General features: G+C 43.1%; 1 protein-coding gene and 1 long non-coding RNA gene across 2 annotated transcripts in view; both read left to right on the top strand.

Moving 5' to 3' along the window:
- The first annotated feature begins 2,060 nt into the window (after positions 1–2,060).
- sox4a (SRY-box transcription factor 4a) lies at positions 2,061–5,617 on the top strand. The gene has a single exon (XM_044172500.1). The coding sequence runs from the start codon at positions 2,562–2,564 to the stop codon at positions 3,675–3,677; it is 1,116 nt and encodes a 371-aa protein (XP_044028435.1). The 5' UTR covers positions 2,061–2,561; the 3' UTR covers positions 3,678–5,617.
- A 2,459-nt stretch (positions 5,618–8,076) lies between these two features.
- LOC122864386 overlaps positions 8,077–14,747 on the top strand; it is a 67,842-nt gene continuing 61,171 nt past the window's right edge. Inside the window, exon 1 of the long non-coding RNA XR_006375203.1 lies at positions 8,077–8,369. This is a non-coding gene — a long non-coding RNA (uncharacterized LOC122864386). The remainder of the gene's footprint in view (positions 8,370–14,747) is intronic.

The raw sequence follows: 14,747 nt of genomic DNA, 5'->3' as shown, positions 1-14,747 counted from the left end.
ATCGCATATTAAACACGGTGTCTGTCAGCTCTGAAATAATGGAGGTTCCTACCTTCGCTGCAGCTCTAGTAAATGTGTTTTTAATGTTATTTTTTAAAGCCCCTAAAATAATTTCACTGCTACCGCTTTTTAATGGAGTGTTTTAGTGTCCCAAGGTTAGCAAGAATGCTATTTCACAGGTTTTCCACTGTGATAAGAATACAATTCTGGCAAAAATAAAGAAAAACCCATCTATTTTTAAAAATGTTTTTATTCATGAAAATACTCCATATTTAACCGAGAAATATCAGCATCAGCACATCATCCTCGAAAAACCACCACACCACTCCAACTCTAGCTTGCCCCGCACACACTTTTAAGAAGTCGGTGTAATAGCCCCAGCCTCCCACAGCACTCTCTCATAATGACACTATCCCTTTAGGCGTCAACAGAGCTGAGACAAAGCGGCGGTGTATTTGGGGTAAACACATGGCTCCGGCAGCTCTGAAGATGACAGAGCGATAGGCCAGCATGATGGGGCTCGGCGTCCCAGCGCTGCCTGAGCCTTACATCTGCCGGTGACACAGTGGAAAGCTACCTGACAGCTGCTTCTCACACATCAGATAAGATTACAGGTATACCTGCTACACCTGTTTAAACAAACCTGCGTGCGTGCATGCTGTGTGTGTGTGTGTGTGTGTGTGGCAGGAGGTAGAGAGAGATAGCAAACTAATCCAGTGACAGGTGTAGGCTTGTAATTGGGGCAGCTACAGATATAGACTGATGAAGGAGCTCATTATTATTTATGTGTTTGATTTATGTAAGCACCGAGGGGGCAAAGGGGTTGAGTTGTGAAATTTTAAAGAGTTGAGTAGAGGATGATTTTTTTTTTTAGCCTGACATAGGTCTTGTCATAAATTAAGAATGCACATCATAAGTGCATAACTGATGTTATGTTAGAGTACATGAAGATCTTATCAGACAAAATAAATAGATTTTTTTTGTTAAGTTTTGCTTCTATTGGTGGCTGATTACTCTTTGGCAACCATTAAGTGAAGGACAGAGTTTGCCCACTTTTTTTTTTTATCACCAAAAACACTCATGTCAGTCAGGTCTGTTGCAGGATCAACGGGAGCCTTCACTGCCAGCTGATGACATCACCTGCATGATTTAATGATGGTAACTAAAAGCAGTCGATTATGGGATGGAGATAAATCTGCTGTATATGTTAACACACATGCACATACATACACACAATGTACACCTCATCAGCTCCCTTTGGCTCTAGCCTGACATCTAGCGACACAGGCTGTAATGTGATCCTACATGACATGGCCATGTTAACATAATGGGGCTGTGAAGGAGGAGGAATCTGTGCATTGTAGAGAGTGCAGAGCAGGAAGCTGCTGGAGTGAGTGTGACTGTTATTTCGGTGTGGCCCTGAAACATGATTCTACACACTTTTTCACAATATTCATAATAATTGGTTTTCATGTTTCTGGTTTACTGTAATGCACTGATGTAAAGTGTAAATAAAAACCATCATCACCTCACTTACATCTGTTTATACTGCCTGCTGTATGATGTAATGATGTGAGCTGGTGTTGTAATGATTTGTAAATAACAGGTTGGGTGAGCTATGTTTGGGTGGGTTTGCTCTCCGCTACATCCCTGCTCACCACACTGCAGTCTGACTAACACAACATGTTGTGGCTGCTTTTGTGTTTTCTCAGCATTTCCTTGCCCCCCTATTACACATAATCTAAATTTAGTCAATACTCATCCACATGAAAGTAATGTAGTCCTAAGTATATCCTTGCAGGCTTCCCCTTGCAGCAGGGGAAAGGACACTGTGTTCCTTTAAAACATACACACACACACACCTAGTTCGTCTTTCTTCCAGTGGAGTCTGACAGGAATGAGGTCAGACACACCGATCCTCATTGCACATTATTATTATTATTACCCGTTTTTTTTATTCAGCCAATGGGAGGCCAGGGGGGAGTGGCTTGACTGAAAAATCAGGATGGAGACAGATGCTGATTGGCTTTTATATCTCGCGATGAGGGTATAAAACGGCGAGGTTCTCGTTGTTGTGTTTACAGTAATATTACAGAGCGCTCAGGAAACAGGGAGACTATGAGAAAGCGCAGCTGCTCAATTCAACCACATGGTTCCTCAACCGCACAGACAAGCTGCGCTGCAGACAGCCAGGTTCAAATAAGGGACTTGCACTGCTGTTGCCCACAGCGGCGCGTTTTGAGCCTTGCAGGGCGAGTTTTCAGCCGCACAGGCAGTTGAAAGTTGCTGTTAAATTGTTTTGGGATTTCTTTTTTGTTTCCGTGAAGCGCACTGGTAAAAGTTGAGAGACCAGGCGTCTGCAAAACGCGCTGACCTGAAAAGAAGAGACTTGGATGAACTTTTTAGACCTGTATTCAGAAGTGGTCTGGCTTTAAAGCGCCTTAAATAAGAACAAGTGAGGAATATTTTTTTGCGTGTGAAAGCCGAATAGGCATTTTTGCGCACTTGAACTTTGTGAAAGCACTGCACTGGACAGTGTTTCCAGACACTTGGAGGAAAGGATGGTGCAGCACATGAGCCAGACAGAGAGCGCCCACGCTCATTCCCCCGGCGGGGACTCCACGGACACGGGAGAAATGGACTTGGAGATGGATGCGTCTCCGACCCCCGAGTCCCCCTCCTCCGGGGTGCAGAGCGACTTGGCGTGGTGCAAAACTCCGACGGGGCACATCAAGAGACCCATGAACGCGTTCATGGTCTGGTCCCAGATTGAGAGGAGGAAGATTATGGAGCAGTCGCCGGACATGCACAACGCGGAGATCTCCAAGCGGCTGGGGAAGCGCTGGAAGCTGCTGAAAGACACAGACAAGATCCCTTTCATCCGCGAGGCGGAGCGGCTCAGGCTCAAACACATGGCCGACTACCCAGACTACAAGTACCGGCCCAGGAAGAAGGTCAAGTCGGGAAGCGGAGCGAGTAAGCAGACGGACCGCGGGGAGAAGAGCGGGGAGCGCAGCGCCAAAGCCGGTGTGAAAAGAAGCCCCGCGTCTAAAGGAGTGAGCAGGACGCACAAACAAGGGGGCATGAAGAGCGCTCCGGGGCAGGACTATGCGTCTCCCGGTGACCATCAGGCGCTCTTCAAATCCAGGTCAGTGTCTGGGGCTAGACAGATCCCGGAGAAGCGCACCGGAGAGGCGAGGCGCGGTCACATGTTCGGCGGGGCAGGCAGCCTGGAGAGCGGGCCTCCCTCCGTCGGAGTCCCGGCCAGTCCCACCCTGAGCAGCTCGGCGGAGTCCAGCGACCCGCTCAGCCTGTACGAGGAGCAGGGCCCAGCGGCCAGCGAGTCATCACACGCCGCGCGCCTCAGGTACGCTCGCGCCTCGTCTCCAACGCCGTCAGCCTCTCACTCGTCCTCATCTGTATCATCTTCATCATCAGATGAAGAGTTTGAAGACGAGCGGCTCGACCTGAACCCGAGCCCCGGGTTTGAGAGCATGTCCCTGGGCGGCATGGGCTTCTCCGACGCAGAGCTGGACCGGGACTTGGACTGGAGCTTCGGTGAGTGCGGGGTGGGATCTCACTTCGACTTCCCCGACTACTGTACCCCGGAGGTCAGCGAGATGATCTCAGGAGACTGGCTGGAGTCCACCATCTCCAACCTGGTGTTCACCTACTGAAAAGGACCACGGTGGAGAGGAACCATGACGTCCCCCCACGTTTTGAACTGTTCAACCCCCCCTGACAGGCGAGTGCGTCCAGACCACAATATTTCCGCCATTCTTTCACTAAATAAGGGAGAGTGAAAACAGGAAAGAAAAGGTGGCCTGTTGAAGCCCAGGTACGCGCCGCTAACAGACTTGGACAGCGCTCGTGCGCTTGACGGGAACGCGCAGACGGGGGAAATGCTTAGTTTGCATTTGGACACAGAGGAGGAGTGAATGTAAGCAGAGAGCAGTGAAACACACGGACTTGAGCTCAAATGTTCAATCCAATCCGCAGAGGATGAGGACTGAGACTGAACTTTGAATCTTAATGTTATTTTGGGTCGGGAAAAGGGGCATTTACTGGAGAGCTCGTCATGTTGGGTTTTGTTTAAGATATAGCCAATTCACATTGACCATCAAGTTGCTATTCAGGTGTAGTTTTTTTTCTCCAAAAATCAAAATAGTTTCAATATCAACACGCATGCCCTCCGAAATAAGGCGGATTTTGTTGTTGTTAAATGCGTAAAAATGTTCATTGCTGCGTAATTACGCAATTTGTGTGACCATAGGACACAATTCACTATCACCAGCTTCTCTTTCAACGGCAGGACTTAAAACAAAGACTGACTCAAAACTTCAGAAACCCTTTTCTGAACCTTTTTAAACACTCAGTGCACAATTCAGGACCAATGTTCCCCGACGCGCATCCTTTCTGCCTAGTGCTTCAACTTTGTAGTTCTGTGTCAGATGACGTTTTTTATATTGATGTATTTATACCGGCCAAACTTTTTTATACATAGAAGTATTGTCCTCGTACAGGTCTCGTTTGTGTTTGTGCACATACACCTGTCTGTATCCAGCGCGGAAGGGCTAGAAGTGTATCTTATTTAAAATGTCTGACGTCTCTCACTTTTAAGGAGATCTGAGTGTGTCATGATTTTCTACTTGTATTTTTGTACAAAATCTATAGAAAGGGGGTTTCCAGCGAGTGGGTAGCCTACAACATTGTTGTTTGGATCTACATTGGTCTTTAGACGTGCAGAGGGGGGGTTGTTTGCCACAATCTGACCTCACACAGTGTTTACAGTATTTACCCACATGCTTCTTAATGGCACAGTGACTCCAGTTTCACCAGCCAAGTAAACAAAGCACCACTGAGGCTCGCACTCTAAGTGGTGACTGTTTCCAGTACACATAGACCTGAAGTATATGAGTGAAAGATCCCAGAGAGTCACTGTTTGGATAGAGCTAATACCTCTGTGTGCTTTTTATCAAGATAAGTTTTATTTGAACCACTGGATGGAATTTCACACTCATTCCACTTTGCCTAGACTTTGGAGGGAGGGAGATGTATGAAGTGCTTCATTTGTTATTGCGCAAATTGCATCAAAAAATAGTATTTAACCTTTCTGTACCTGTTGGCTAAGTATAGCAGGCTAATTGTTTTCCTATATTATGGCATGGCAAATAGCATTTGTATTTCAGATTCAGGTATATGTAGCTATAGCTGTTGTGTTTAAGATTTTTAAAAGAATAATAACATGAAGATATTTATGTAAACTGACTGTACTATAAGCAAAGATTGTGTGTTTTATGTATGATGGTGAACAACGACAGGCACTAGGACAGCCATCTTTGAACATCCTTATGTTGAAGATGATTGTGGTCCAGGAGTTTCTTTTTTTACCTTCAAGACATCTTTTCTATAGTCCTCTTTCTTTTTTCATTTGTGCAATATGCTGTGTATGATCATGTTTTGTCCAATCATGCCAATATCATTTGATGTTTATAGCTCAAAACCAGCCAATGTTTGGGTCAATCACTGCCTCTCAGACCTCTGTACAGATTGTCGTTTTTTATTTGTTTTTCTTTTCTTCCAAGAAGGAAATAAAATCAGCTGGAACTGAAAAGTACAAAGTGTTTTTTTCTTGTGGTTGTTCACTCTCTGAACCTTTTTAAAAGAGCTAAAGTAAGTACCATCAATTGGTTACCTAACAGTTTTATGTAGCACTATGAACAATATGAGGAGACAACTGCAGCAGTCACACATATTGAAGCCCCTTTTCAAAGTTGAAAGCGTGCTCAAGAAAAGGTGAGCCCTCATTATCACATTCCATAGCTAAGCCTTCAAAAGATCCAATCTGCTGTCGGATGTTTGCACTCTGTTTGTGCATGCGTGCACGTGAATATGCATGTGTGCATGTGCGTGTTTACTGTAGGTAAGTGTGCAGCTGCAGACTGTGAATCAATAGCCAGCCAGTGAATCGATAGGAGTGGTCTCTTTCTCCCTCTCTTACTCTGTCTGATTGTACACGTGCAGAAAACGTGGCTGCCATGGAAACACTGTATCCAAGAGAGAGGCTGCAATCCGCCGCTGTGTGTGTGTGTGTGTGTGTGTGTGTGTGTGTGTGTGTGTGTGTGTGTGTGTGTGGGATAAGGGACACAGACTGATCCATCGGGGTGGGGTGGGGTAGGTGGGGGGTGTCAGACATTTCTACAAGGCATGACTGGAATAAAGGAGGATGAGGAGGCGTGTGTGTGTGTCTGTCTGTGGGTGTGTGTGTGTGTGTGTGTGTGCCAATGGGAGGGAGGGAGGAGAGGGTGCAGAGGGGGGTGTTTGTCTGTCCTGGTGGATCGTGCAGGAGACTGCTCCCAAATCCAATTAATTCCTTCTGGATGCATTCATTTGTCTAGTACATCTGACGAGAAAGAGAGGCCAAAAGGGAGAGAGAGACCCCTAAGGTACAGTATTTAGTGTGTATCAATTTACGCCCTATTCCACAAGAGACATTGGTAATTATTTCCATCTCTCTCTCTCTGTCAGGAGAGCAGGGTCGTCCCCAGCTTCCCTCTGACACGTCGGGCTGGGTAATGAGAAAGATAAGGCATGGTCATTACACAGACCATCCCAAAGACGAGACGCTGGCCCCCAGATGTCTACAATAAGCTTGCCATCGCACAGGAAATAGTGTGTGAGGTGTGTTTGAGGTGTGCCCTGTTTTAGAAAAAAAAAAAAAACGTCCAATCACCCCCAGAGTCTGAATGATACAAAGAGATAAAAAAGATGTCCATGCTCTCCTCACAAACGCACACACATTCACACACTGACCCACAGAAAGACACATGCATGAGTGTAAACAGATGCATTCATGAGATGACTGGAGGTACTGTGCACTTGACCTTCATGGTTGATTGCAACAGCTTATTTGTTTCCCGTGTTAACCTGTGTGAGTTTGAGAAAGATCAAGTCAGCATGTCTGCTCAAAATACAGACTAAAAATACAAGAACAGTTCTATAAGTGTGCTGCCATTTTTTTTATTTCACAGCAGAATGAAGCTTTTTACAACTATAAAAACTGTCATAGGGTTGTTTGAGGTTTGATATAAAATTAATTTGCTTCACAAAAAATTCAAAACTTCAACTTTTTCTCTTAAATTCTCTTTTCCTTTTAAAAAATCTAAATAATTTGATATTTCTAACGCTGACGGTGTGCTTTGTTCCACCAGCGATGAAAGTAACTAAATACATTTACTCAGTTGCTGTACTTGCGTACAATTTTGAGGCACTTGTACTATGAGTACTGCTAGTTTCTGCTGCTTTATACTTCTACTCCACTACATTTCAGAGGGGAATATTGTACTTTCCCCCCACTACATTTAAATGGCAACTATAGCTACTTTTCAGATTAGATTAATATTAGTCACAGGGGCATTTTTTCTGTGGAAAGAGTACTAGATAGTACTAGATAGTATTTTAAATGCACACGTTTTACTTGTAATGGAGTGTTTTTAGATTGTTGCATTGTTACTTTTATTTAAGTAATCAGTGATCTGAAAACTCCACCACTGTGTGACACAATAGTGACTTTATTGTGTTTTATATACATATAATGCCCCTTCTGGGAGTTATGCTATGTCTGTTTTCAGCAGCCATGGCGTTTGTTGTGAAACTATTTTTTTTTTAGTCTTGTTCCATTACTATATAATTTTCTGAGGTGTGCTTTCCACTATGTGGGAGCAGGAAAATTATTAATTTACTTTATACTGTTACTACACATCGGAGTCCCCAGGAATATTACAGTGATAACATATAAGATAAACAAACCATAAAGTGAAAAGAGATCACTGCTCAATGCTGTGCTGATACACTGTAAGTCCCTATGCGAATATAATAGGAATAATATAGAATATCATATTGATAGTAGAGAAGATAGAAATACCATTAAGTCCATATAAACGCACTTTTGATCATCACAGACGCACTCACAGTCCCTACAGGAATAATATAGGAGCTTTATAGTGATTTTTCGCACGCTGCCGGTGAAGTTGAAGGCGGGACACAAAGTCATAAGGCATGCAGACAAAGAAATATACAAACACCGCTGTCATGGTATGCAGCCCAACTTTGTTTCATTGATTGAGTTGCGCTCCTGCAGTCTTTGCAGCTTGGAGGGTCGAATAAAACAGAGATAGTTTGAAAGTAATTTATCCGCTAGAGGTGTGGAGATAAAAAAAAGTTTGAGGAGTGAGACTAAACTTTTATCCCGAGTCATGTGTCAGCGTTGAGTGGAGACAAAGGAAAAGGAGCTGAACCCGGGATGTTAATGCGTAAGTTTTCGGAAAAATGGAATCAGCAAGAGGTGGAAGCAAGAAGGATTTTGGCAGGTAGGCTGTAACCACCCCTTTACTATTAATAACGTGCTGTACTACTTTTATTTTAAAGCAAAATGTCCATATGTTATTTATTTTTCGTGTCACCAAAATCTTTTTTATAGAGATTGCTGTCATCTTAAAGATATGAATTTCTTTGGCTTCGAAGTTAGTAAAGAAACATTTTCTCTCAAAGGAGGGACTGCGTGCTTTTATTGTTGTGTAAAAAGTGTCGTAAATGTAGTTTGTAGGAGAACCGAGGATGTCTGATGCTAAATATGGAATAAAAGGTAACTTCTGCCAGGCACGCTTCAGAAACTGCAGCCAATACCAGATACGACCGCAAAGTTTTATCCAGTTAATTATTGTAACAATTCTATGCTGTTTGGTGTGCCTGCTGACTGCCCAGTTTCAGCACAGCAAGGGCTGGACAGCGGCTACCTGGAATGATGTGTGTGTGTGTGTGTGTGTGTGTGTGTGTCTTTAAAACAATTGTGCATGGAGCAATGATTACAGTTTGTTTGCCTAACCTATCTGATGGGTGGGGACTTGAGTGGAAAGATGCATAACGCACATTACAGTACAATCCAATATAGTGGACAGTTACAGGACAGGGTTAAATGATGTCTGGCAGTGCAGGGGGGCGTAGGACATGTTTGCCCCGGGGCTCCTGGCTGGATAAACAGGGTAGTGCCCCCATTAAACTGCCATCAGTAGATAAACTGTGGACTGACACAAAGTGACAAATCCTAGCACTGCAACAGTTGTAAACATATGGCTGTGGCTCTTTCATAGTGAGCTGCTTTCTTCTTTGCTTTGCATAACAATCTAAAAATCTGTCATTGCAGCTCATATACACATCATCATATGTCATATATCGGTATGTCTGTCAATAACAGAGCTAGTTAAAATAAATCCTGGTGTTGTCTCTGCTTAGTGATGATGATTTGGGGACTGTACAAAAATTATTGGACTAAAAAGCTAGACCCTCTCCAGAGTTGATAATATTTTCTTTGGACCCTCAAATTGGAAGAAAACTACAATACCCTCCCCTAAATATCTCAAAATAATACAACAGTACCACTTTTTTGTTCCTTTTTGTGAAGTTGGGAATGACTGCTGGTAGAGATAATGTTTAATCACTTATATCCATAAAGTATTTTTTATATCTTGCAAGGTGAGAAAATTGCCTCCCCTGCGTTTCCAAAACAATTCAGACCACCCTACCTTCAGCAAAAAGAAAAAAAAAACACATAAGCCTCCTTTTCTCATCTTCCCCTGTAATAATTTTCATACAATCCCTTACTGCATCAGGGTCTGAATCACTTTGTTTGCGAGTACATTAAGTTGATAACAGTTTATCTAAGTGATATTGGTGCAAGGAGAAGAAAAGTCGTGAGTTTAGACAGTGGCAAATAGCAGCAGGTCCTCACAATACGTGCTCATGAACGCTATAGGACACCCAAGATGTCGTTATCACTCCACCTACATCCTGACTTGGGCCTCAGTGCGCATTCAGACATCGTGGCACACTGTGTACTACACAGAGAGAACTCATTGTTAAGCACTGTGCTGTAACAGTTTAGCATGATAGAGGAATTCTGAGTCATAGTGGTAGGTGTTGTACTGTAGTATGCTTGAAAAGATGGGACATGTTCTGAGAACACTGAGGCTTGGATCATAATTACTAAAGGCTTACGTGGCAGAGTGTACAGTCTGGTTTGTACAGAATAGAACACCAGGCAAACACTGTTGTGTAAGGTAACACAGACAGTGGCTGAATCATGTAATGTATGTATTTATCCCCTCAGACACGACACAGACATGGTTCTTTTTCAGTTGTGATCTGGATCATATGGATCTGAGTAACAAAACTGCATCCCGAGACAGGCGACCTACATGCAGCTTGAATTTAAATGCTCAGATTGGAATGTGTCATTGTTACTGTGACACAACCTAAATTACATCATCTCCTTGGACAGTTGTCATAATTTCAGCGCTCAGCTTGTCTGAGCCAGTGCCAACATGGAGGACAGCAAAATGAATAATGAAATAAAAAAGAAATCGTGCAACTTGTTAAGTAGATTCAATTCAGTTTAATTTAAAAAACATTTTTGCATCAGAAGCTTTGTTCACACAATACAGCAAAATACACATAGAGGTGGGAAAAAACTTAGTTAGAAACACAAAGGCTTGTGCATTCATTCCCTGACAGTAGCACATCCAGCCTGGCTGTGCCTCCCACAGAACGCAATTGGCAGAGTGTGTGTGTGTGTGTGTGTGTGTGGGAAGCCAGTGAGGGATCATGTCCTTGTCACATGGGTAGTGTGAACCTCCAGACCTGGTTAAGCTGTTCGCCTGCAGGTGAAAAGAAGCAACAGGTGACTCCTTGTGTATTGGAGGTGGCATGTGGCTGTCTGAATCTTCCGCAGTGTGTCAGCGTCCTGTGAAAATCTGCAACATTTTGGAGTTAGACAAATCAAGTGAAAGTTAAAGTCATTTTAGTATGAAATTCTCTCCTGTGATTACTGCTGTAAGATGGACTTCCTTTAAATTCTTTCAATTTCCATTGAACCACAGTACATGTAAATTTGGCAAACCAAACTGATGAGATATGGGGTGGGGGTGTCCAAGCCTCCGGTGCAAGTCGCAACATAAGGTCCACGGAGGCAGTGCAAGTCAGACCTGCAGTCCCACGAGCACGATGCAAATCGCAGGTGGAGATTAGCACCGAGATAGGAAAACATTCAGTTCAAGACAATAGTATGGAAAAATTATTTTAGCATATTATATTATTTAGCAAAAAGCGCCACCTAGTGGCCGATTGACACCAAATTTTGCACAGAGCCTCGGTGCGGCATAAGAAACTACTGAGCCAAGTTTCATGTTAATCGGACAGACTTATGTCGAGATATAGATGTTAATTGATTTTTCATATTTTGAAAAATATAGAATGATGGACTTCCGAATTGACCAAATTTTATGCAACAACTGAGTCAGCGTCATGCAAAAATCCACGCAGTCAATTACAAGATTCAAACTTTTCGCATTTGTGGCGCCACCTAGTGGCCAATTGGCGCCAAATTTTGCACAGCATCAGAGGGGTATCGGAAAGTACTGAAAGTACTGGCCCAAGTTTTGCGTTAATTGAATAAACCTTTGCGACATGAGATATGACATCACTTGCTGTTTTACTGCAACCTTTAGGAAGTTGTTCCATGGCCTAGGAGGAGTTTGAAAAAGTAGGGTGTGCATATTTCGCGATATTGTGGAAAAAAAATTATAGGCAGAAATGGCCGTGGCCTATATCACAAGATGCAGCTCAATTCAGGGAACGTGTGCATGTAAGGTTTTCTTATGTGCAAAGTACTTTGTGGGAGTTACTGGCCAAAACGCGTTTACCTTGATTATAGCGCTACCTGCTGGTGGACATGTGTTGTTATTGGTGTCTGAGGTATGTGCACCAGTCTATACCTCTGTTGTGAATTTCAACTCTTACAGCGTGGGCTGCAGTACCACTTTTACCAACGGAAAAAAAAGTGAATAAATAAAAACTCTAATTAAAATTAAAATCTGAGTGATTTCAAAAGGGTTCCCAGCACTGCTGGTACTGGGACTTGGACCTCTAATAAATGTGTGTGAAACAAATAGCTGTGGGGATAACTGTAGATATAAAAACATGTGATCACTTTCCCATTGTTACATTGCAGATATGTGCCTTTTTGGTTGTCAAATCAAGTTGGTCCTACGAGTTACACCCTGAAAGAGGTAAACGCAGACATTGTCAACAATTAAGCAGAAGGCAGGAAGGTGTGAAAGCAGACTACTAATAAATAGAATATGCTAAACAGCTCCAGTAGTTGGATTACAGCGCCATAGGAGCCTGAGGTAGTTGGAAAGCTGTCAATATCAGACGGAGGCAGACAGACTAACACCTGAGCAAACTGTTCAGGTTTGTTTTGCTCTCAGTGGATCAGTGCTGTCTCTCAGATGAAAGTTGTTCATGAAGCACAGCAATAGGAGATGCGATGACAATCTCTCTTGTCCTTTCCTTCAGCTGGCTGCCCACTGAGCATCAATACAGCGAGGCTTAGAGCAGAGGCAGACAGGAATGAAGGATGTGAAGATGCTTTTGATTACTAAACCTAAGAATTGGTTGTGAAGCTCTGAGCTACCTGCAGGGTCCTCTGGAAGAAAATCCTCTGCTGGGCTTTAGGAGATGTTCTCATGCTATTTGAGGGATGATAGTGGACTATCAAAACATTACAGACTGAGTTCACTATTTACCGTTCATCTGTAAAGGATGATGAGCATGCAGTTTCTTTTAGAAGTCAGTCCTCCATGTTTCCTGCAGGTTTCAGTGTTCAGCTCTAAGTTATTGTTCTTCCCTCATGGTGAGAGACTGTCCACCTCCTTCTTATAAATGGATTTAAATGCAACACAGCCCTTGAAAAGGGTATATCATGTTTCTTTCTTTCAATACAATAATCACATAAACATCTACACAATATCGTTTAGTTAAATAAGATACTGTTACTTGCGTACTTACCCAACAAAGTGTGGTATTGTGTGCTTTCCATGATATTCTGCATATGCCTTGTGATGCCTTAGGAGCGCCACTTTAAGCAAGGTGTTATACGGACCAATAATTGTTCAGTGTTTGTGCCATCCACAAAATTACGCAGCTTGACGGGAGCATTGCAGGAGGCAGTCTGATGCTCAGGCAGCAGAGGAGGGGAAAGCGCAAAACATTTCTGTAATGCATTTAAGAGCAAAAGCAAGGGAGCAGGAGAGTAGAGAGTCAACCACACAAAGTGCCGCCTTTGTATCAGGAACCATACTGCCCACTTAGAGATGGACCGGACGAGATCAGGTACAGTAGACTGGTTCTTACGGTTCATGTTGTAATTATATTTAACGTATATGAACACTATTTCTTCTATTATGACCATGTGAATTTAATTCAGGCCAGTACATGCATTGTTTTAACTCGCCCTTACTGAAAAAACCAACAGTAGTGAGGGACAGAGAATTTGGGAAGTTTTCATACGTGCTTGAGCCAAGGGTGAAACACTGCAAAAGGTTGTTCAAATATTTGCAGAGTCAGGGAGCAAAGAGATTTGTTTTTTTACACAATATCTAAATGCTGATCTGTGGTGACTTTTGAGAGGAATAGGCTGTTTTGATTTTCTGCCGCTGCCTTAATAGCAGTTTAAAGTTCATATATGGACTTTTGAAGCTCATTTCCAAATGAGGCCCTTGTGGCTATAGCCATGCTTCTGAGTGAAAACTGAAATGAGTCCACTCAAAAGCAAAAAAAGTAATGCTACTCATTATGGTGACTCAAGGCAGTGGGTCTAATCTATTTTCCTTTTTTTGTATTATTTTGTTTCCTCCAAATTGGCTTGCTAAGGATACTCTCGTGTACCACACTGACCTCTGCACACTAACTGCAGTAAGTGCAGAGTTTGTTCCTCAAACAACATAAAAGTGTTCTGTCAAGATTGGGAAAAAATGAAAAATGTGTTAAAAAATACCTTCCAGGTTGATGATGGATTTAACTTTACTGTGCATAGCCTCCAGGAAATATATAACTGTTTTTTTCTGCAGCCTCCGTGTCTCTAATCCAAGAGGTAGGCATGGTATGTCAAATCATTTTTAAATGAATGCATTTATTTAGAACTGGCAAGTGAATTAGCAGATGCGTACAGGAGGGAGAAATTGTGTTATAATCTTTCCATTTTCTCATTTGTCGTGCCCATGCCTGTCAGCAGCAGTTAGGTGCAGAGTAATGATTTCTAATTGTATGCTTCTCACTGCCACCAATTTCAGACCGTGGTAAACTGATGGTTAGCTCTGTCAAGAAACGTGAGTGATACTTCCTGTTCTATCGCTACTTTTGTCCCGCCCTCGCCCTTCCTGAGGTGAAAAAAGTCCAATCTGTTCTCGGATTGAACAAAGCATTAAAATTTGAGCAAAAAGCGAGGTAGAGGCACTCTTTTGTGGACCCATATGTACAAATGTTGTGTGCTTAAACGTTTAAGTGCGTGTGCGAATGCGTGTGCATTGCTGCACGTCTGGAGGAACTGCGAGATATGTTGTTGTGACATGCCTTGTCTTCCGTTCTGTAGAAAAACAAAGACAGTCTCTGCTGGATTCAGACAGCATAACTAATTAGTCACGAACACACACACACACACACACACACGCGCACAGACACACATATACACAGCAGGGATACATGCGGGAGCCAGTGAGTAGGATATGATGTCACCTCCATAACCATAATTACCCGTCATAAATCATGTGGTGTGACACACTGTCACAGAGTGAATGGGTGTCCTATGTGCCAGCCAGGGATGGCTGCACTTTACTGCTGGGTGCCACCGTACT

The sequence above is a fragment of the Siniperca chuatsi genome, linkage group LG17, assembly GCF_020085105.1.
Source record: "Siniperca chuatsi isolate FFG_IHB_CAS linkage group LG17, ASM2008510v1, whole genome shotgun sequence".
In the NCBI taxonomy this organism is placed as follows: Eukaryota; Metazoa; Chordata; class Actinopteri; order Centrarchiformes; family Sinipercidae; genus Siniperca; species Siniperca chuatsi.
This window is presented reverse-complemented; position numbering and strand designations above follow the sequence as displayed.

What these genes read in the sequence shown, in the direction of transcription:
- sox4a (XM_044172500.1), top strand. Translation starts at nt 2,562, where the DNA reads ATGGTGCAGCACATGAGCCAGACAGAGAGCGCCCACGCTCATTCCCCC.